The sequence below is a fragment of the Euprymna scolopes genome, chromosome 38, assembly GCF_053919585.1.
Source record: "Euprymna scolopes isolate OS-2025 chromosome 38, ASM5391958v1, whole genome shotgun sequence".
NCBI lineage: Eukaryota > Metazoa > Mollusca > Cephalopoda > Sepiida > Sepiolidae > Euprymna > Euprymna scolopes.
Genome location: NC_136519.1, coordinates 9,029,581 through 9,053,524, shown reverse-complemented (window position 1 = coordinate 9,053,524; position 23,944 = coordinate 9,029,581). Strand labels below are relative to the sequence as shown.

At 35.5% G+C, this 23,944-nt stretch overlaps 1 protein-coding gene across 1 annotated transcript in view; it reads right to left on the bottom strand.

Moving 5' to 3' along the window:
- LOC145263065 (ras-related protein R-Ras2-like) overlaps positions 1 to 23,944 on the bottom strand; it is a 129,525-nt gene that overhangs the window by 1,546 nt on the left and 104,035 nt on the right. The window contains exons 3-5 of the mRNA XM_080119922.1: positions 19,000 to 19,102; positions 10,598 to 10,706; positions 2,510 to 2,628 (exon numbers count right to left, since the gene is read on the bottom strand). Of these exons, the coding sequence (XP_079976048.1) occupies positions 2,510 to 2,628; positions 10,598 to 10,706; positions 19,000 to 19,102 (331 nt within the window). The remainder of the gene's footprint in view (positions 1 to 2,509; positions 2,629 to 10,597; positions 10,707 to 18,999; positions 19,103 to 23,944) is intronic.

The window sequence follows — 23,944 nt, the reverse complement described above, 5'->3', positions numbered from 1 at the left end:
TATAAAATATTATTATGCCAGTTAATGGAAATTGAACAATTGATTAATTATCAAACTGTTTATTCATACTTCTTTTCTAAAACTAACATGTCTACAAATGACAACTACCCGACCTGAAAACGGCAGCTATTAGCCCACCTTGATTTAGCAAGACAAAACCAAAATGAAGACTGTCTAGCAGGTAAGTCCATGTTTCTTGATTTCAAGTTATTTCTGGCAAAGAGGGCGATATCTGTATCAGTTAATCTCCACAAATCGAAAGGGGAGGGGAAAAAGGAGAAAGAGAGAGAGAGATGGTAAAGAAGAGAGAAAAAGAGGAGAAAGAGCCACAAAATGGGTATACAAGGACATAAAAATATAAAAAAATTAATCTCACGTATACAAAAATATGGAGTAACTTTCCTTTAACTAATCAAAATCAGCAATGCTTGTGTCAATTTGAAATTTTTAAACCAAGACATTTTAAGTAAAAATAAATTTGTACTTACATGTCATGGCAAATTTAGTATAAATTTTTTAAATCATGGAAAACAATTCAGTAGATATGCTTAAAGTATCTATATATATAAAAGCGAAAATGTGTGTATGTATGTATGTGTGTTTGTATGTCTCGCAAAAACTTTTGACACGGGCCAGGGATTTTCGCCAGATAGGCATCATTTTAAAGTTCCAACCTTTGCCCGACAAATATCGCAAAATTGGCCAAAAACATTAATTGCTTCACCCTAAAATCATCAGTTTTGTACAGAGAGGGGTGCCGAAAAAATCATTCCTTCATTTTCTCTCATCCTGCTACTACGACAATGACGTCATGTTTGACCTAGAAAACGTTCACATTAGTTCCAACCATCTGCAAGTGTTTTTAAAGGTTTAATTTTATCCGTTATTAAGCGTGTGTCTCTTTGGCGTAGGGGTAACGTGTTGAGCATTTTTTTCCGCCTTAGCCTCGATGCTTCGGTTCGAGCCTATCTTTCTATCTAAACTTTTTTTCCTCTTTTACACCTCCCCCCCCCTTTTTTTTTAAACGTTTGTTCGCTGTTTTGTTTTGTTTTGGGTTTTCCAATTGTTTTGAACATCGTGTTTCTTTTAATAATATTAAAACACGGTCACCCTCTCCTACATACACACCTCCAAACACCCGGGCAACGCCGGGTACTCCCGCTAGTTTTAAATAAAAACAAAATCAGCCACACTAATATTCTAAGATCTCGCGCTTAAAAATGCAGTGCATATTTTAGTCAAAATTATTGATTTCAGTTACCTCCCCTGGATCTTGAAAACGTAACCTTAAAACATAAATCAATGAACTCGATAATTCTTATTTTACTTGTAATTATTTTTCTATTGGATCATTTTTCGTAATTTTTTGAATTTATACTAATTTCAACATGACAGGCAAGTACGTAATAATGCTTTCACCTAAAATGTGTTATTTTAAAAGATTACCAATCTACACAAGCACCAAATTAGCTTTGCTTAATAAATATTTGAATTAAACTCGATTATTATGTTTAGAAACCTATCCAAGCCGGGGCATTTTCATTTCAACAATATGAATTTAATTGTGATTTACTTACATTTGCATATTCCAAACGAAGATGAATTTTACGCACAAAAATACAACCATTTTAACAACAACAAACATTGAAGAATCGCAATTATCATCGACCGATTGTTGAGAAGATGAAATTATTCCAAAATAATGAAATTCATTTACAAGAAATTATTTTGATGAAAGAAAAAAAAAAAAAGAAAAGAAATCCTTTTTCTAGTTTTATATACGGCATAATCTCATTGGCCGACCAGTTTTCGTTAAATCAACGACTTCAGTATCGAATGGGTGAGCATTTTGGGAATACTAGGTGCTGTATGTAAAAAGATGTTGACAATTCCTTGCAAGAACTGCAAAAAACCTAACACCATCTCCCTTGACCAGGATATGCATGCGAATGGGGACTGCTTGTGAATTTAACACTTCCTCCTATGGAGGAAGCTGGTTCAACCCACCTAAGATGACTGTTGCGTGTCGTGTTTTTTTTTTTTTTTCTTGTATTTTTTAGAACAATCTAAACTTTGAGTCAAATTCATTTTATTTTGTTTTTCGCGTTTATTGATGCACTAGCAGGTGGTACTCAGTCTTGTCAGGTTGTAAAATATGCTTAAATATTAAAAATGCATATACATAAACATATATATACAGTAGAACGCCGGATACGTTTTTTTTTTTCAGGGTACGATGTGAAATGTCGATGTTTTTCCGAACCCTGGTTACAGTATTTGCCCTGCCTTACAGTGTTATTTATAATGTTATGTGTATTATATACTGTAGTGTATTTTGCTACTAATTTTTAATGCTGTATCCCAGGTTCTACTGTATACATGTATAAAAAAAATTTTTAAACAAAAACATTCATGCAAGATTGCAATGTCTTCTTTTGGTTTGTAACGTGGATAATGTTTTCATATATCTATTCAATCTATAAAACTAGGAAAGGACTACGTTACATACCTGATTATTCTAACCAAGTCATAGAATGCTTGGTCAACATTCATTCTGTTTTTGGCACTTGCTTCCGTGTAGCTAACTTTCAACTGCTTGGCCAGTTCCATGCCTTCATCTTTGCTGACCTTTAGAAAAAGGAAAACAAAAATGATTAAATGTTTTTTTTCTGAAGCCTACACATTTTTTCTTTAAAGAATAAAAACTATAAAATTGATAATTAAAATTTTTTTTAATTTAATGTTAATCTGCATTCAAGAAAATCTCATATGTGCTCATATATATAACAGTGAAAGACACTGATAATCATTGTCTTTGGTGGAAAACAACCATATACATTCATATACGCATTCATATTGACACTCATAGACACATTCATATTTATATTCATAGATGCATTCATATACATTCATATATGATATGTATTCTTATATGCATTTATATGCATTCATACATGTATTCATATTTACATTTATACACATATTCATATTTACATTCATCGACGCATTCACATTTACATTCATCGACGCATTCACATTTACATTCATCGACGCATTCACATTTACATTCATCGACGCATTCACATTTACATTCATCGACGCATTCACATTTATATTCATCTGTGCATTCACATTTATATTCATCTGTGCATTCACATTTATATTCATCGATGCATTCACATTTATATTCATCTGTACATTCACATTTATATTCATCTGTACATTCACATTTATATTCATCTGTACATTCACATTTATATTCATCGATGCATTCACATTTATATTCATCGATGCATTCACATTTATATTCATCGATGCATTCACATTTATATTCATCGATGCATTCACATTTATATTCATCTGTACATTCACATTTATATTCATCTGTACATTCACATTTATATTCATCGATGCATTCACATTTATATTCATCGATGCATTCACATTTATATTCATCGATGCATTCACATTTATATTCATCGATGCATTCACATTTATATTCATCGATGCATTCACATTTATATTCATCGATGCATTCACATTTATATTCATCGATGCATTCACATTCATAGTTGCATTCATAATCACATCCATAGACGCATTCATATATGCAATTATATACGCATTCATATTTATATTCATAAATACATTCATATACTTGTTATTATTTACATTAGACACATTACGCAATCATACACACATTCATCTTTTTCTATATTAATGTCCGTTAGTGTGTGTTTGTATGTCTAGATAAAAGTAAAAAAAATACAAAATGGATTGCCATGAATATGATATTGTCGGAACTGCCGATCCTTTGGAGGTGTAATATTGAAAATTCATAAAAAAAATATTAATTTTTTTTTTACCTTAACGACAGCAGAATCTGATGGGGTGGGGTGTGGGGGAGGCTCAGGTAAAATTGTCTTTGTAAACGATTTCAGCATCTACACATGCTTGAATTGCCTTCATCTCTTGCTTACCTTAAATACATAAATTTGTAACATCATGCTATAGCTGTCGGCATGGCATAGTGGGTTAGAAAGTTGTCTGAGAACTATTCATTTTTGCATTTGGACTCACCTTACGACTGACGTTTCATTTTTTATTTTTACTGCTTTCTATATCATAAGTGATCAACAACATATTTTTGAAAACATAAAAAAAAAAACGTTTATTTTGGTCGAAGAAAGACTTCTACAGTTTACACAATCTGCTGAAATATACAACCACAAAGTTAAGCTTGTTATGCTTTGGCATTGTCTTTTTTTTATTTATTTAATTCAGAATTTAGATTTGTTGTTATGTTCCCTGTATTATTTACTTGGCTCCCTATGAGGGCAGTTTGCAAAAATTAATAAAACCAAATAATTAGCAGCAATTTTTTTATCAGTGGTTGATTTAGCTGGGAGCTGATTTAAAGATCCAATTACTATGTAAATCACAAATATTTTATTTTTAAATTGTAACCACTCAAAACGTTTCCTTTTTTAAGAAGGGTTTTTACAATAAAATGTTTATATTCATTCAGCGAGGGTTAGTTGGGCCAGTTTTTATCAAGAGTGTTTCTTTCTATACAAGACAAAATCCTTAGTGTTGCCTATGAGCCAAAATAAGAATAGTACATTATTGTATATGTTAAGGAGTATTAGTCATTCCAAAGTGCTGAACATCCTGGGTAGAGCAGGTATGTTTAAAGGGCATGTCGTTTGGAAAAAAAACAATGTAACTGTGTTTTGTTATACAATTTTATACAAGAAAATCTATGCTGTGTTAAAAAAAATTTTTTTGGTAGGTAAGGATCAAACCCGAACCGTTGAGACAAAGTTGTAGATTAAAGTGTGAAAAAAAAAGTGCGACGTTAACAATTGCCCCACCGTGAGATGCTAACGGAAACACGTTTGAATTTATTTAATTACTTGGATTTGGCAGGTGCCCGTTTTAATGAGTTAATGAGGTAAAGTTTGACTGCGGGATTTTTATTTTCCCAAGATGTTATAGGAAAAAGACTAACCCACATGCGGCGAGCGACAAATGTTGAATATTTATCTTCCCGAAATCGAGCAAATTAAATAGACAGGCGAGCTTCGTTGTTAACTCTGAGATATTACGATTTATATGTGATATAAAAAGTTTTAAAAAGTTGTGAACCGACTGACCGCTTCTCTGAAAAAAGCCATTTGTAGACATACAGAAAAAGCGAACACACATACATTTTCGTTTTTATTTATATATTTATATATATATATATATATATATATATATATATATATATATATATATATATATATATACATATCGCCCAGGCAGCACTGGGTAGCACTTCTAGTATATACATATATGCATTAATACTCACATTTATATACACTAGGAATGGAATGATTCCAATATTTTTTCGATTTCCATACAATTACCGATTCCGTACTAAATTCTCAATTCCGATTCTTTTTCTTTATAAATCTCTAAATATTAAACTATAAAATTGTTATTTTGTCCCGACTAGCATAAAAAAAAAACACATTAAATGTGCATATATTATCTCGCTCCTAGACAAGGTTCAAAAGAGAGTCGCCATCCTGATAGGTCCTGAACTGTCATCTAAGCTTCAGCCTCTGTCCCATCGACAAAATGTTGCGTCCCTCTGCCTGTTCTACAAGTACTTTAATGGTGAATGCTCTGACGACCTGCAAGCACTTGTGCCCCCACGACGTAAACACTCTCGACAAACCCGACAGGCAGCTAAATCCCACCCCTTCACAGTAGAGATCCCTAGATGTAAAAGAGCTTTCTACTCCAGTAGTTTCTTCCCCAGAACTGCAGGACTTTGGAATTCCCTTCTGGGTCCCTGCTTCCCCAACTGTACTGACATGCAGAAGTCCAAGTGTAATGTGAACCAACATCTTGCTGCCCAACTCCCTACATAGTACCTCAGTAGCTGTTGCCCTTGATAGTAGCCCCCTACACCAAAGTGGTAATGTGCCTTGTTTGTGGTGAAAAAAAAAAAAAAAAAAAGAAACACACCTGTGTGGTGGGGTGACCCATACATTCTTAGTTTTACTGGAAGTTCAAAATCAATGTATTATTACTTCATTCTTTTAGTAAAGTTATTTAGTGGAAGATTTATTTTAGAACAAAATCAAATAAAAAAAAAAAAAAAGAATTAAAGGAATCGTTTTTGGCATCATAAAATAGGCACAAATTTTGCCAATTCCGATACCCCAAAAAGTTATGATTTTTCCGATTCCTGATTCTGATTAATCATCCCAACACTGATATGTACATTCTTACATTCACATACGTATATAAATGCACAGATTCTTACACACATTCGCATGAAGTGTTTTCATTTTCATTATTTTTCGCTTCTAGATTTTTTGATAATAGAAATAAAAATGCAGCTCAGATATTGCTGTCATTTAAAACAGGCAGAAACTGTATTTCATATTCTTTACATATTTATTTATATGTATATAACAATAATCATTTGCAGCATCTTCTCATTAGATTACCAAAGTTAAGCAATGTTGAGTCTAGTCAGTACCAGACGGGTGTTCAATTTGGGAATTCCAAGCGCTGTATGTAGGAGGACGTCAACACCTCCCTGCAAAAGTTTCAAAAACCTAACGTCGTCATCACCTCCCATAACGGGGACATACATGCAACTGGGGATCGTTTGTGAATTTCATACTCCTATGGAACTTCCTCCTTTGGAGGAAGCTGGTTAAACCAGCATGGGGTTAGTTCAGTTTCCATCTTTTTTCATAATAATATCAGCTTATTTCTTTTCATAGAAAGTGTACAAAACTAACTGTACTTAAGTAGCAGAGAATTCATTAATATTTCATTTTGGTTTAAATTTTAAAAGTTAAAAACAAAATATGCAAATCAGAAAAAGTTGCACAACATTCAAATTCAAATAAAACCCTTCAAAATTGCTCCCTCGAGCAGTGAAATCCAAAATTATCTGCATCAAAGTTCAGCCGCTTCTGGTTATTTTTGGCTCGGCTGTTGTTTTATGGCATATCAACCCTTTTCATTTAATACTGAATCTGGTAATTTTGGAAAAAGTTTTTATGCTTCAAGTTGTTTATATCTTCAAATATTTGTTCATCGGGTTTGGGTATGCTTGGTTTGTAGAGGAAAATTGTTGTTTTTGACCTTGCAGAACATGATTGAGTTTTACAAAGGGAAAGAAAAAAAACAAACAACATTGTGCTTGGTGCATTTTAGGTCAGGAAGCCATTATCTCCAGACAGCCTGATCTAGTGGTATTAGCTGGTTATTTTTTACCAATGCGTCTGAACAATCTATGGAAAGCAAAAGACATTCAGTTATCGCAATGCCAAGTGAGGATAACATGCATGTAGTATTGTTACCTCACCTGAGCTGGTGCACCAACCACTAGTCTCTCTCTGCTTAATTTAATAGGCTCCATACTATCGACCATACTTCAACCATTGTCTTATCACCAGTATTGCATCTTTGTGCTCGTTTTACAAATACTTTAATGGAATGTGCTCCAACAAACTTGCTGCTCTCATGCCTCTTGACGTAAATACACCTGATCAACCTGACAATCTGTGCTAAATCACATTCATTCAATGCAGAAGTCGCCCAGACACAGAAGGTTTTTCCACTCTAATAGCTTCTTTTCTCAAACTGCTAGCCTTTGGAATTTCCACCCTGTCTTTCCTGACTGTACTGACATGCAGAAATTTAAATGTAATGTAAATAAACACGCATGGAGTACTGTTGTTATGTCGGGACCAGTGCATTAATCAATAGCCTCTCCGTTTTAGATAGGGTCCAAAAAAGAACCTCTAACCTAATAGGTCTCACACTCTCTACCAAGCACCAACCTGTGTCCCATCACCAGTGTTACACCTATGTGCTTGTTTTACAAGTACTTCAATGGAGTGTGCTCTGACGAACTTGCTGCACTTGTGCCTCCTCTCTATAAACATCCTCGACAAACAGCAAATGCCCCCTTCTCCTTCAGTATAGATGTCTCCAGATACCAAAAGATTTTTACTCTAGTAAATTCTTTTGTCAGACTGCAGTCTGTTACACTGACTATGCATAAATTTAAATGTAATATGAACAAGCATCTCGATACACAGCTCCCCTATTAATATGCCCCTAATAGATACTGACAAATCTATGTTTGCTCAACAACAGCAGCCACCTTTTAAACTTTGACTCTTCTTTACCTTCGTGGGAGGAATAACGATAATAGTAGAGTTAGAGCTAACAGGGCTATGGTAAGAATTCAGGAGGACTCAGACTCAGGATCTATCATCCTTGAGTCATCTTTAGCAAGCAAAGACATATCAGGTGCAGAACTGCAAATCAATATTTGAAACATAGCAACGTTGCTTCTGTGTTATTCCTTCGACTTTGTATTTAATCGGTGCCGGTCGTAATCTGCAAGTTAATGAATAGCTGCGATTAACAAGAACTTCATGCAAACCAGACAATCCTGAGGCACAATATTTGTGAGCTTTATGCAAAAGTCTGAATTGTTTGCTCCCTTAACAACATCGTCATCTACATTTTTCTCTGATCATGGCTGATAGAATGAGAACAATCTACTGTGTAATAAATGAAAGATTCAGTTTGAAATTCCATACAGGTTTCAGAGTTCAACAAAATTTCCCTGAACATACTCTATCTACTCCAAACTCTTGCAATCCTACTAGCACCATCTCCTCCTTGTGCTCCATTGATGCAATCAAGGTATCAAAATTGTGAACAATCTCAACAGCAATCCAAATATACTTTCTCCATATCTGAGTGATGTCCGGTTGGAACCAAAGAATAAATGTTGTTATATATAAATATAACTATTGTGTCATGTCGTCTTTGAACAACCACGTATGTGTTTATTTGTCGTTTAAAATGAATTGTTTTAAATGTACTGTCCACAACTGTTGAACATACCATCATCATCCAACATCTTAAATGTACAGATGGTCTATATGGTAAATAAAAAATGAAAAATAATACTAGAGTTGAAGATCAAAACTAAAACTGAAAGACAGCAAGTCAAGTACGATAACCATTAGACCAGCATGACACGATATTTAAAAAATGTTTTCAAAACTACTTATTCTTAACATAAGTAATCTGAATGTGGACAATTCATGTTAACAGATAAAAATACAATCACTCCCATGTACCAATTTTTCAATTTTGACCTCTTATCAAGCTGTTTTTCCTAATGAAAATGAATTAAAAAGTTTTCAACATGGCTGAATATCCTATAAACCAAATTTCAAGCCTGTAGATCAAAAATTTGTTGAGTATATAGGTTGAGAAGTGTCCTCACACACACACACACACACTTTCATAGATATATAGATAAGATTTGGCCTGCCACTGACAACATAACATCTGCATAATTTGGTACAACCATCATAGACATACAAAATATATATACGTTACGTACACAACATACACGTTATGTACACAACATACACGTTACGTACACAACATACATGTTACGTACACACACCCTGCTATGTAAAAACACTTCTCGCACACAAACTGGTCATCATATCTCAACTTCATTTGACTTCTTGTGTATACAATGATTACAAAAAAGTTGAGCTGCTCCAAACTCTCTCGTCACAAATTGGGTAGAAGAACGTTCTGTTTTCCAATACTACCTGCCCGATTATCACTTTGGTAACATTCACTTTCGGCGTGTTTGGAGGTGTATGTTGAGCAAAAAAAAAAAAAAAAAAAAAAAAAAAAAAAAGCGGTCAATTTTTTAAACTTTAACCCCTATTATGACCCCTTAACATTTATTGTTTTGGGCTTAAATCAAGTTAAGTTAGATCTATGTCCAAGGAATCTATATCTAAAATTTCAAGTGTTTAGACCCAAAATTGGCGGAGGAGTTTGGTAGCATTCTCAAAGGTCAAATCGTTGAACTTTGACCTCTTAACAGCCAAATTTCTGGCCGAAAACGGATTACAAAAATTTTCCCAAATCTCAGTACCCTGTATATCAAATTTCGAGTCTGTGGACTTAAAATTGGCAGAGTTATTGCATAGGGAAAATGTACACAGACACGCAGAGACACGTTCACTTTTATATATAGATTGGTAATATGAACAGAAGTCATTAAAGCACAATCTTTACTATTTGAAAGAGTTTTCTTAACCAATAAAAAAAACGTCTGCTTATTTTATTTCATAAAAAATAAGATGTGCAAAGATAGCTTAAAAAAAAAAAAGAAAAAAAAAGCTTAATATTATGCGTAATATTATGTCAAAAGAATATATTTCTAACACAACACCAACAGCATCAGGAAGGTGATGATGGCTAAGTGGTTAATCACACAAACTGACCACCTGGGTATGCCAAGTTCAATCCAGTTCATTTCACAGAAACACTTTCACTTAGCGACTTTTGCAATCTTCATGTGGTACTTTACGTAAATACTTGATATCCTTCTAAAAAAAAAAAAAAATGAATAGAAAAATATGAAGGAAATGAATGACAAAAATGTCATAAAATGATATGCAATAACAATAACAAAAACATCAGAAGAAACAACGCTGTCGATGAAAGCAAGAAAATATATTTGGCTTACCAATCGGTTATCGTCTAAGTCTGCTTTGTTTGCCACAAGAATCATCGGAAATTCGTCTCGGTCTTTTACCCTTAAGATCTGTTTTTGGAATTTGTAGATTTCTTCAAAACTAAAAAAGAATAAAAAAAAAATAATTAAAAAAAAACATCAAATAAGCAGGGTTGGCCGATGGTAAAGTAATCTTCTTTTTTTTTTTTAAGTTTTTTTTTTTTTTTTTTCCCCAACTCCTGTTCCTCTCAAACCTCTGAATCTAAGGGGCTACTTTTTGGGACCATATCTACTGGGTACTATGTGGGGAGATGAATGAGATTTAAACTGCATATTAGTACAGTCAGGCAATTAGGAAACAGGTAGAGAATTCCAAAGTCTAGCAACTCTGAGGGAAGAAACTATTAGAATAGAAGGCTTTCTGGCATCTAAAGACCTCTACAGTAAAGGGGTGGGATTTTGCTGCAAGGTGGCTTTGTAAAGTGTATGTATTTCTGTCAAGAGAGCATGGGTGTTATGAATTAATCAGAGAACATGCCAATTAAATACTTGTTAAACAGGCACAGGGATGCAACATGATGATGATGAGGCAAAGGTTGGAGTTTGGTTGATAGCATAGGATGTATTAGATTGCAGACTGTGTAAGATGAAGAAACTAGTGGTAAATACACCAGCCCAGATGTGCCAACAATATTCCATGCATGGTCAAATGGTGACTTCATAGAGATATGGGATACTCTCAGGTGCGAGTAATTTTCTAACATGGTAAGGGGGTGGGCACTTTCTTTGCAGCAGTCTTGGCAATGTCCTCAATGTCTTTGTTTAAATTCATACTGTCTATGAAAGCAAAGTCGAGGATTTGAATGATGAGCTCTCAGATAGGGTGCTGTTAGTAATGGCAATCAGTCGTTAAGATGGCTTCTTGTAATTTTTAAAGGAAAGAAGTTTAGTCTTAGTAGTATTAAATGTTACCATCTATTTATGGACCAATCCCTCTGTAGACTGGAGTTTGTTTTCTAAGGTTTATGCCATTGCTTTAGATATGTGTAATAAAAAAAAAAAAAAATATCAAAATGAATTTTTCAATCTCTGGGGCCACAGCCTCCCCATGCCAATTTTCCAATTTAAGGGGACAGGGCATTCACTCATAATCATCTAAAGAAAAGTAGAACCTTATTTTAAGCAAGAAGGACTATTTAGTGAAGAGTGTTAATCGGCAATAACCTTTTTTTTCAAACTGAAAGTATCGGCTGATACGTTTTAAAAGAAATGTTCATCGATTAAAAGAAAAGTCTTCTCCCTCCATGAATCATTTGAAGCACGGGAAAAATTAACATTTTCAGGGAGAGGAGAAATAGAGATGAAGCAAGTCAAGACAGAATGTGACAGAAAAAGGAAGAGAAAAGAACAGGAAAAAAAAAAAATAAAAATAGGCTTAAACCAGGATTAGGGACAAACAAATTCAACTTGCCTCCTCCCTTGAGGCTCTCATTCACAAATATCCGTGGGCTTAGAACTAACTTAGCTGATGTTGAAGCATTTCTCTTAACAAATACCCCGGATATCTTAGCACTAAGTGAGACTAACCTACACTCCTCCATTCCCTCTAACCACTTTAACATGCCTGGATATCTACCACTCTGCCGTAAGGACTCTGACAGACATATGCACGGACTTGGAGTTTACATTCGTAATACCCTTCCCTTGACTAGAGAAACAAACCTAGAAACAGATGATCAAGCCTTTATGTGCTTTAGACTAAACGTGCAACACAATATTAGCTACTATTATTTTCTCTACCGCTCTCCCTCGACTCAGGACTGCTCCATAATAAACAAAGTATCTGACAGCATAGACACGGCACTGACCCTCGACACTAGCACACAAATACATGTGTTTGGTGACTTTAATGTCCACCACAAAAACTGGCTTGGATTCTCTACTCACACAGATGCAGCGGGCAGCACAACCCATAGCTTCGCTATATCTCACTCCCTATCACAAATTGTTACGTTTCCAACCCGTTTCCCTGACCAGCAAGAACAACACGCATCACTTCTAGATCTGTTTTTGACCACAGTTCCCGATGACTGCATAACGAAGGCCCACAGCCCACTCAGGAACGCTGATCATGCAGTGATAATGGTTGAAATTGCCCTAAATTCTAGACCCAAAACTGAAGAGCCAGTGCTCAAAACAACGAGATATTATAATAAGGCTGACTGGGAAGCCATCAGGGAACTAATTAGAGATGCTCCATGGATAAATATTTTCTCTCTCCCTGCTGAACAGTGTGCAAACGAGACCACTGACTGGTTCAAAACTGCAATCGAAGCGCATGTTCCCATGCGGAAATTTTATAGCAAGCCCCACTCTCCCCAATGGTTTACGTCGACTTGTGCAACTGCCATTGCTCAAAAGCAGCATGCATACCATAGGTTTAACCGACATAAGTCCAGTTCAAATAGACTGAAGTATATAGAAGCTAGAAATAACGTTAAGAAAGAAATAGCGACAGCTAAGAGAGAATTTACGGAAACTACTAAAAAGTGCATCGAAGCACAAAAACTAGGAACTCGAGACTTCTGGAAAATCTACAACAGTGTAGTAAATAATGGGCAATCAACAATTCCCCTATTAACCAACAATCACGAGGTTGTCTCCTCAGCAACCGACAAGGCTAACATGCTTGCCAGTCGGTTTGCCTCAAACTCCACACTGGATCCTTCCAACCACCCCCTACCTGACTTTCCTATGCGGACAGACGCCACACTAGACGATCTGAAAACCACCCCTGCTCAGGTGCATGCTATCATAAAAAACCTTGATACCTCAAAAGCATGTGGACCCGATCTTATCCCAGCTGTGCTATTAAAAAAGTGCTCAGCCGAAGTAGCTTCAGTTCTCTCCAAACTCTACAACAAATGCCTTAATGAAGCTTGCTTTCCGGTCTGTTGGAAAACTGCTTCTGTTGTACCAGTATTCAAGAATTCTGGCGAAAGGATAGACCCATCAAATTATCGCCCCATTAGCCTCCTCCCACTTTTTGCCAAAATATTTGAGACCATAATTAACCATGCTCTAGTCCATCATCTTACAGATGCTAAACTACTGACTGACAAACAATATGGATTTAGACAAGCCCGTTCCACAGCAGACATCCTAACTGTGATCTCTGAACATATATACCATTCACTGGACAACGCGGGGGAGGGCAGAGCGGTAGCTCTAGATATATCTAAGGCTTTTGACAGGGTATGGCATGAGGGTCTCCTCAGTAAAATCAGATCATACGGTATCACTGGTAGAATACTTAACATAATTAAATCCTTCTTAGATAAGAGAAAAATCCAGGTTGTCCTCGACGGCCGTACATCTAAACAATATGATATAAATGCGGGGGTGCCCCAGGGTTCTATCCTTGGACCTCTATTGTTCCTGATATTCATAAATGACCTCCCCGACAACATTGCCTCTGAGATGGGTATATATGCTGATGACACTACACTCTATGGCAGGCACGACAGGAAGACGAATGAACACATTTCTAAAGAAATGGCAGAAACACTAGAGGAAGACCTCCAATCTGTAGTGGAATGGGGACAAAAGTGGTTGGTCGCATTCAATGCTGCCAAGACTAAACTAGTTTCATTCAATAATTACAAGAAACCCTCTCTACCACCCATAGCAATGGCCAACGACTCTTTATCTGAGAGTCCATCTTTCAAACTCCTTGGCCTAACGTTCACAGGAAACATGAGTTGGAACAATTATATTGAAGGCATTGCCAGGGCCGCTGCAAGAAAGGTGGGCTCTCTCTACCGTGCTAGAAAACTACTAACACCCGAAAGTATCCTGTACCTCTATAAGGCCACCATTCGCCCATGTATGGAGTATTGCTGCCACATCTGGGCTGGTGCATCTGCTACTAGTCTCTCGCTCCTTGACAAGGTTCAAAAGAGAGTCGCAAACCTGATAGGCCCTGAACTGGCATCTAAGCTTCAGCCTCTGTCCCATCGACGAAATGTTGCATCCCTCTGCCTTTTCTACAAGTATTTTAGTGGTGAATGCTCTGACGAACTGCAATCACTTGTGCCCCCACGACGTGTGCACCCTCGACAAACCCGACAGGCTGCTAAATCCCACCCCCACACTGTAGAGATCCCTAGATGTAAAAGATCTTTTTACTCCAATACTTTCTCCCCCAGAACCGCTAGACTCTGGAATTCCATTCAAGGTCCCTGCTTCCCCAACAGTACTGACGTGCAGAAGTTCAAGTGTAACGTGAACCGACACCTTGCTGCCCAAATCCCTACATAGTACCCCAGTAGTTGTTGCCCCTGATAGTAGCCCCCTACACCAAAGTGGCAATTTGCCTTGTTTGGGGTGAAAAAAAAAAAAAAAAAAAAAAAACTGTTGAGTCCTTCAGCCTCACTTTCTTTCTCACTCTGAGCCGGAACTTTCTTTAGGGAGGGACTTTTCTCTCCTCTCACCGTTTTCTCTGTTTGAGCCAAAGCACCGTCACCTATCCGTCCGAGTTCTGTATTTTATTCCTCTCAAATCTCGAGAATTCTCGCAGTTAGTCTTGCCATCTTTCCCATAAAACCAATCTCACTTACCGCTTCTTCTTCCGCTCCCAACCCCTGTGTATTGACAGAAAGACAGAACAGACTTTCTGTCTTTTAGAGGTGAGTCCATTAGAAGAATTACTGCTACAGTGCTTGCTACACTCCCCCCGATCCTATAATCACACACGAAATAAAATCGACTCAAATGGGACTTTAATTTGAATTTTTCTTATATATTATACTATCAGGGATAACTGGCGTTGCCTGGTTGCACATGAAGTTCAGTTTGGATACACCTGCTATACGAAGGATATTGAGCTATTGAGCACTTTTTCATTATTATATGTCAACTCCATCATAGGTAACGCCGATACCCCCACAACAATTTCAAAAATAAAAAATATGTTAATCCTACTTAAAAACGAATAAAAACACAAAAATGTAATCGCCCCCAAAAAAGAAGTATGTGACAACCTCCCCACCAGATATTTCGGCAGACAAGATATGAAGAGAAGCCATTCTCCAGATATTGAGCACTTTTTGATGACTATATATTAGTTTGAGCGAATTTCTTTAATGTTGCCTCAGTCTAGAAAGACTTCTACTTACAGTCTGTTGCAACGACCGTGTTACTTTACAGTCCGTAAAAATAAAACAAACTGAAAATAATTCAGTTTTAAAAATAGCAAAATAGAAGCATGGGGTGTCTGGCCTTGCCCGCCCATGTGCTGGAGCCCCCCCCCCCCAAATCAAAACAATCTTTCTTTCAATCAAAATAGCAGGGACTACCCGTGCGACCGACAAGAAAAAGAAAAAAAAAAAAAATCAGCCGTGGTGGCCGGGCTCGAACATGAAATGCGAAAGAGGGGAAGAAGGCAAAAACTTATGGGCAATTATCAAGGCCCGAAGGCCACTCAGGGATAAGGGTTATTGCGTGTACAGTAATCAATGAGATAGTATTGTAGTAATCATAAGTATTGGGGGTTTTGACAGAGTTTCTTACTTAAGGGGGTGTTTGCTCACACGACCACAAGTGCTTATGCCGTCATAACATTGCAAAATAAGCATTTTAAACATAGTTTTAGTTTAATATGCATGCGTAACTTGCGAAGAAAAAAAGAGATGCAAAAAAACGGACCCCATTTCCAAAAACTGGTTCATTGACAACTACAGAATGAACCTTTTTTTTTCTAATTTTTACATATGCATTCGGAGTATTGCCCTTCAAAATGGCACCAGTTTTGATCCGGTCTGAAGAGTATGAGAAAAGTTTTTAGTAGACACAAGCACACAGAGAGGTCCCCTTTATATAATAGATAACGGACAAATACTCTTGCTAAAACTTGAAAAATACATAGCAAACACACATAAAGTTTTTTTTTTTTTTTTTTTTTTTATATAAACTGGACAATCCTGGATGTATAATATCTAAAATTAAAAAAAAAAAATTATTTGGAGCAGGGAGGGTGGGGTGTTGTGGGCAAATGGCCATTTATATCACTTAATGTTATCAAGATGTGCACACATCTTTTAAAGTTATCAAGTGGTCTGTTTTTACCTCTGATTTCTGTTTATAGAGATATTTCCCATATGTTAAGTCAAGTTGTGAGTGTGCATGTACGTCCAGAGAGTGGAATGGGCTGGACAAAGACAGGAAAAACGAAAACAAGAAAGTGATGATTAGAGATTTTGTCCAATCAAGAGTTCATATGTAAAACATGTGGCACTGGCACTGCTGCATCTAACTTAATTTGTTGTTTAATGTTCAAGGTTATTTGATGTGAAGTCAAGTTTCATCTTTCCATTTGTTTTAATATTAAAGAATCTAGTTTCCGTCGGCTTCTTTCAAGTTTGGAGTCCATTTTTCCTAATATTTTACTGTTTTTGTATTTCAGTATGAAAGTCATTTTTTTTTTTTTTTTTTTGATTTGGAAGTCACCACTTATCAAAACCTGGAGGTCACTCTAGGATAAGGGCTAAGTGCTGAGTGGATGTTGAGACATCATCAGTTATGGTGGAACTTCGGTAGAGCTCAATAGTAATTTATTCACATTAGATTTGAAGACGACCATGTTATAGTCAGTCGGGAAGCAGACACACAGTCAGGGTTCATACAGATTTTCAATGTCCATTTTCAAAGGCTTTTCAAAGTTTTTCAAGGCCTTCTCCAGACAAAATTCAAGTTTTCAAAACAGAACTTGATATGTGGCAACAATACTCTATGCATTGCCAAATTGTGGCTTTATAAAGATATAGGATGCTTTCGGGTAGGAGTTATTTTCTAGCATGATAGAGGGAGCCCACCGTATTTGCAGCAGCCTTGGTAATGTCTTCAATGTATTTCTTCCAATTCATGTTGCCAAGATCTGTGTTGTAAGGTTGGAAGGTACGAGGCACAACTCCTTCTGCAACTCTGAGTATTAGCAGCACACATGAATGATAAATGCTTAGGATAATCACAGATTTCAAGGAGGTTCTGCTGAAATCATCATATTTTAAAAACCAAAACACTTTAATTCCTCAAAATATTACAGTTTTGTTTGAAAATGAATATACATTCAAATGAATTAATAAATAATAATGTACATTATATATTTTAACAGTTTTAAGCAAATAAAGTGATAAAAATATTAATATCATAAAACAGTGTTTTTGATAAGATTTTGTAATGACCCCCCCCCTTTGTAAATGCTCATTATCGCGTTTGTATTAAGAATTTTGCCATGAAATTTGAAAGCTAACCATAAGAGATGTGACTTAATAGTTTCAGGTGTCTAAAATACTTTTGACCACTCAGTTTTTGTTGTGTTAAAAAAAAAAAAAAAAAAAACTTCAACATGACGAGTATTGAAAATGAAAAAAAAAATTTTTCTTTGGACTGTTAATCTTTTTACTGTTTTTATCTGTTAAAAGTATAATTGTATGTTGTTTTCTCTTGAGTTAGCAATTTAAAATAATGATACTCAGAAAAAAGTCGTTCTATTCAAAAAAAAAAAAAACTATCTAAAAACTATTTGTAGCAGCAGTATAGTACTGCAGTAATCAAACAACTTTTGTTAACTTTTTATTCCAGAAAAAATGAAAATATGAATATAAAAAATGTTCTTGCATATTTAGTTAAAAAAATTTTGTTATCAGAACATAATTAGCTTAATTAGAGATATTCGGTTGTCAGAATATCTAATTAAAGCAATCTCAACTAGTCCAGCATTATTTCTGGTCAAATTTTAAAAATAACAATGATAACTTTTTATCCATTGCATTAGTTCTTAATGGGGAATCAAACAGTATTTTGTTTTGAATAACCAAAACTAAAATATGATTTTTTTGGTTCACATCCCCATAATCAATATTTGTTTTTGTCCCATAATCAATATTTGTTTTTGCCTTTTTTACAATTTTTTATCAGCAGATTGCCAAAAACTTCCAACACACGTGTCGGAACCTGACCAAACCAGTATCGTTTCCAACTTCGATCCTTCGGATGATAAATATTAAAAGACTGGCCCAAAACATTAATTCCTTCATCCTCAACTAGGCAGTTTTATTCAAGGAGGAGTCTGTTTTTGTGTCGCCATTTTTTGCAAGTCATCCTCTCTTTTCGATTGACTAGCCTTAATTTCAACATTTTCAACTTCTGCTCTTTCTACCAATATCGAAATATTTTAAGCCATTTCAATTTTTTCATGTGTATTGCTACTAGGATTCTAAAAAACATTCAACTGATTCCAACTCCTTATTTTCAAGTCTCCCAATATTCTTCTCTAAATTCCATACTTGTAGTTACAATAGGTATCACTCTCACTGCTGTACCCTCCTCCCTTACAAAAATCATGTCATACTTACCTACTCCGGTCAGTCACAGAGAAAACGAGTAGAAACCCTTCGCCAGTCCTCATATACTGTTCCCGCATTGCACTGAACTCTTCCTGTCCAGCTGTGTCGAGAACTGGAAAAGAAATATATATATGAGAAAGTATTCTGCAAAAAATAAAAGGCATTTTCAACCAAATAAACAAATTAAAATCAATCAATTAAATTAATTCCTGCAACAGTAATCTGTGAATCAGAAAAATAAAAAATCCAAGCATAAACAATCCAAGAGTGATCTACTGCATAAAAACTTCAGATTGAAGAGCTAACCATCCCAAGTGTGAATAAATTATTTGATACTTGTACAGTTTAATGAAGACATTAAAAAATGAAAATATCGAAAATAAAGGTTATATTGTACGTATCCGTTATGGGCTGAAGATCTCTGAAAAAAATTTTTCACTTAATTTGATTGAGTAGTTTTGTTTTTTTTACAGCGGAAAAACACATTTTTATGACAGCGCATTGAAGGCAGACATCTAGGAATTTTTTGAACATGCCACAAGGAGATAACTCAATTTAAGGCGCTGACACTTCCTCCCCATCTTTAATACTAGCTTTTCATTCTAAAAATCAAACATTTTGCTCGGTATCAGAAATTGTTTTTTTGCTGAAAACCAAAAAACTACTTGATGAAATTAAGTGAATTTTTTTTTCCGGAGAACTTCATTCCATAATGGATACGTACAATTTAAACTTTTTTTTCGATATTTTCATTTTTTAATGTCTTTATTAAACTGTACAAGTACCAATTATTTTAAAATCCGAAATAACATAATTTTTTTCTATTTGATGTATTTTAAAATTTATGCTAACCTGCTCAAGAAAAACCTTAGAGACTGTCGTTAGGAGACAACTGAGGAAATGAAAGAGGTTGTGACATGGGTCATTGACACACTCACACAATAGGACTGCCATGCGGCTTTACAGAAGTTTTTTTTTTTATTTATTTATTTTTTTTTTTTTATTACATTTTCACCCCAAACAAGGCACATTGCCACTTTGGTGTAGGGGGCTACTATCAGGGGAAACATCTACTGGGGTACTATGTAGGGATTAGGGCAGCGAGATGTTGGTTCATGTTGCACTTGAACTTATGCATGTCAGTACAGTTGGGGAAGCAGTGACCCGGAATGGAATTCCAAAGTCTAGCAGTTCTGGGGAAGAAACTACTGGAGTAGAAGGATCTTTTACATCTAGGGATCTCTACAGTGTGGGGGTGGGATTTTGCAGCTTGTCGGGTCTGTCGAGGGTGTTCACGTCGTGGGGGCACAAGTGCTTGCAGTTCGTCAGAGCATTCACCATTATAATACTTGTAGAACAGGCAGAGGGATGCAACGTTTCGACGATGGGACAGAGGCTGAAGTTTTGATGCCAGTTTAGGGCCTATCAGATTTGCGACTCTCTTTTGAACCCTGTCAAGGAGCGAGAGACAAGTAGCCGATGCACCGGCCCAAATATGACAGCAATACTCCATACATGGGCGAATAGTGGCCTTATAGAGGTACAGGATACTTTCGGGTGTTAAAAGTTTTCTAGCACGGTAGAGAGAGCCCACCTTCCTTGCAGCGGCCCTGGCAATGCCCTCGATGTAACTGTTCCAACTCATGTTTCCAGTGAACGTTAGGCCAAGGAGCTTGAGAGACGTACTCTCAGATAAAGAGTCGTTGGCCATTGCTATAGGTGGTAGAGAAGGTCTCTTGTAATTATTGAATGAAACCAGTTTTGTCTAGGTGGCATTGAACGTTACCATCCATTTTTGTCCCCATTCCACTACTGATTGGAGGTCATCCTCTAGTGTTTCTGCCATTACTTTAGATATATGTTCGTTTGTTTTCCTGTCGTGCCTGCTATAGAGTGTGGTGTCATCAGCATATATCCCCATCTCAGAGGCAATGTTGTCGGGGAGGTCATTTATGAATATCAGGAACAGCAGAGGTCCTAGGATAGATCCCTGGGGCACTCCCGCATTTATATCATATTGTTGTTGTTGAAACGGTACAACAACGGTACAATGCATCGCAGCAGGATGAGATTACTTCAAAGGGAACTAGAGTTTCATGTGTGTACTATCAAAAAAAAAAAAAAAAAAAAAAAAAAAAAATCTGGAAACTTATTGAAGGCATCTTCTATATACATACACTTTTATATTGTGTCAGTTCACTAGTGACAGAATCTCATTTTCATGCTCATCTCAAAAGGGTTCAATTTTTTTTACTACACAAGCATACAATTGTTTCAGCCCTTTACTTATATTTTTATAATTTAAAAAAAAAAAAAAAAAAAAAAAAAAAAAAAAAAAATGGAGGAGGAGGATCTAAATGATTGACGTTTCGTTCGTGTTAAGCAGGTTTTTTCAAAAGTGATAGTTTTTAGATACAACTAGCAGGGAGACCCGACGTTGCCAAGGATCGGATGATTATCAATGAATATTTCACACTCCTATATTTTTATTGTCATCAAAATCTGTGAAATCGCTCAGGAGGAAGCTTCACATGCCTCCACATGCAGTAACAAAGCTTCTTTCTTAGAACTGCATGCCTGTGGAACGCTGTTCTGCTTGCCTGTTTCTCTCCCGACTTCAACCTGGATATCTTCAAGTCCAACACAAACAAATTCCTGATGAACCGCCCCATTAAGTAATGATACTTTATCAATTCTCCAATACTATTGCTACACTATCCTTTTGATTACTGTACACACAATAACCCTTATCCCCGAGTGGCCATTGGGCCTTGATAAGTGGTGAACTCCATGTAAAAAAAAAAACAAAAAAAACTTAGTCCAAAATATGTTATTCTACATTGCATTACTGGTTCTTTTAAAAAATTATTTCATATAAACTTCTTTCCAGTTAACAAAAAAAAAAAAAAAAAAAACATTAAGAAATTTACGTGCGGGGTTGGAACCTACAGACTATGTCATGCAAAAAAAAAAAAAAAAAAAAAAAAAAAAAAACCATAAATTTTCGAGTCTTATAAAATTCTTTGCAGTTAATGAAAAAAAATTACGAAATTTACGTATGGAGTTTCAACCTACAGACCACGTCATGCGAAAAAAGAAAAAAAAATGTTATCAACTTGCCCACAGTAGAATTTTCATGGCCTGTTGTTCTATCATTGCTGCTAAGTGACAACATGCAAAAAATGGCTTTACTGATGATAGATAAAATAACAGTTTCTATTATCGATTATCGGTAATTATCGGGAGGTATTCTGAGACAAAACTTAACTAAGATCACTCCCAGACTTATACACTAAAGTTCTGTAAATTTTTAAAAAGTTTTAGAATCTATAAGGAACGAACACACACACACACACAGACAAAGTTACATTTATATAATTGTAGAGATAAATATTCTCTGCAGATGTTTTTTTTTTTTTTTAATTATTCTTATACTATTGAGATGAGCATAAAAATGACTGTTCCTAGTGAAGTGGTATATTTTAAAAGTATTTATAGCTCTAGTATTTAACTATCGAGCTATCTAGATAAACGTTGTGTTATTAATATATTTGAATACATAAATAGAAAACTTTTTATTTCAATAATATATATATATATATATATTATTGAAATAAAAAGTTTTCCATTTATGTATTCAAATATATTAATACAACGTTTATCTAGATAGCTCGATAGTGAAATACTAGAGCTATAAATACTTTTAAAAGTGTAAACAAATCGAGCTTAGGTATTTCGGACAATGTCAAAACATCGTTAATTCATGACTTGCACAGCAGCCGCCGATTAGCGTAATGGTTAGGAGCCTTGACCGTCATACAGGCGGTCGGGTTTCAATCCTGGCTTGAGATAGTTGCTTGTCTAGCTACACTGATGAGCTGTGAAACAGCGAAACAGTACTTTATGTGGATGACTATATATATATATATATATATATATATATATATATATATATGCATACATACACTAACAGGGTGACCCAACATTGCTCGGGATTGAATGATGATCAATGAATGTTTCATACTCCCATATTTTGATCGTCATTGAAATCAGTGAAATCGCCTATTTTTCAATCAAATCGATCGATTTCTTGCTCTAGCTGGGGACTCATTGCAGTGCACTGAGAGGAAGCTCACATGCTTCCCGCAATGACTTAGTTCAAAATACATTGTAGTTTACATTGCACTGTAGAGAACCTACTGTTGATTTTATAAAATCATTTTTTATATATAATGACTCAAATTAAAATTTAAAATGCAAAATTAAGTATCATGGTTCAATTGTGCTCTAAACAGAAACCTTCATTTTGAACGCGCCCTGTCATATCAAAGAACCTACTGTTGATGTCAGGCCTTTTGCCTCGGGTGGAAGAAATAAAACTTCTCAAATGCATTTGTGATTTTAGACTGTGTGAGGTATTAACTTTAGTCAAAATCGCCTGTTCCTTCTTTCATCAGATTATTTTGATTCTCAATACTTATCAAAGACATTCCGACAAAACACATCTAAGAACACTACCAGGCACATAAAATCCTTTGTATGAAATTTCATAAAAATCGGCCCAGCCATTTTCGAATGCATAGGGAACAAATTCACACACCCACAGACAAAGTTCTCTTTATATAAATGTCAATCCCTTTAAGAAGTCTGTTCTTATTGTCAAACACTTTATGTTAAAATGAAATAAGACGCTCACTTTGGCCCAAGTGTGCAGATCATGATGTTAAAATCATAAAGATCACTCTCGGCTGTCTTGAATGGCATTTACACTTTACATAAATGATAATTTCAACTATATTTTGTGCCGCAGTTAACGTTGGCCGAGTGGTTTGTTCCTTGCTAATGGAGTTAGAAATAGACTTATGGCTGGGTTTGAATCTCCTGACCAGCGGTAATGATGAAACACTAGTATCTGCAGGTATTAAAAATAATTATAGTAATAATAATAATTATA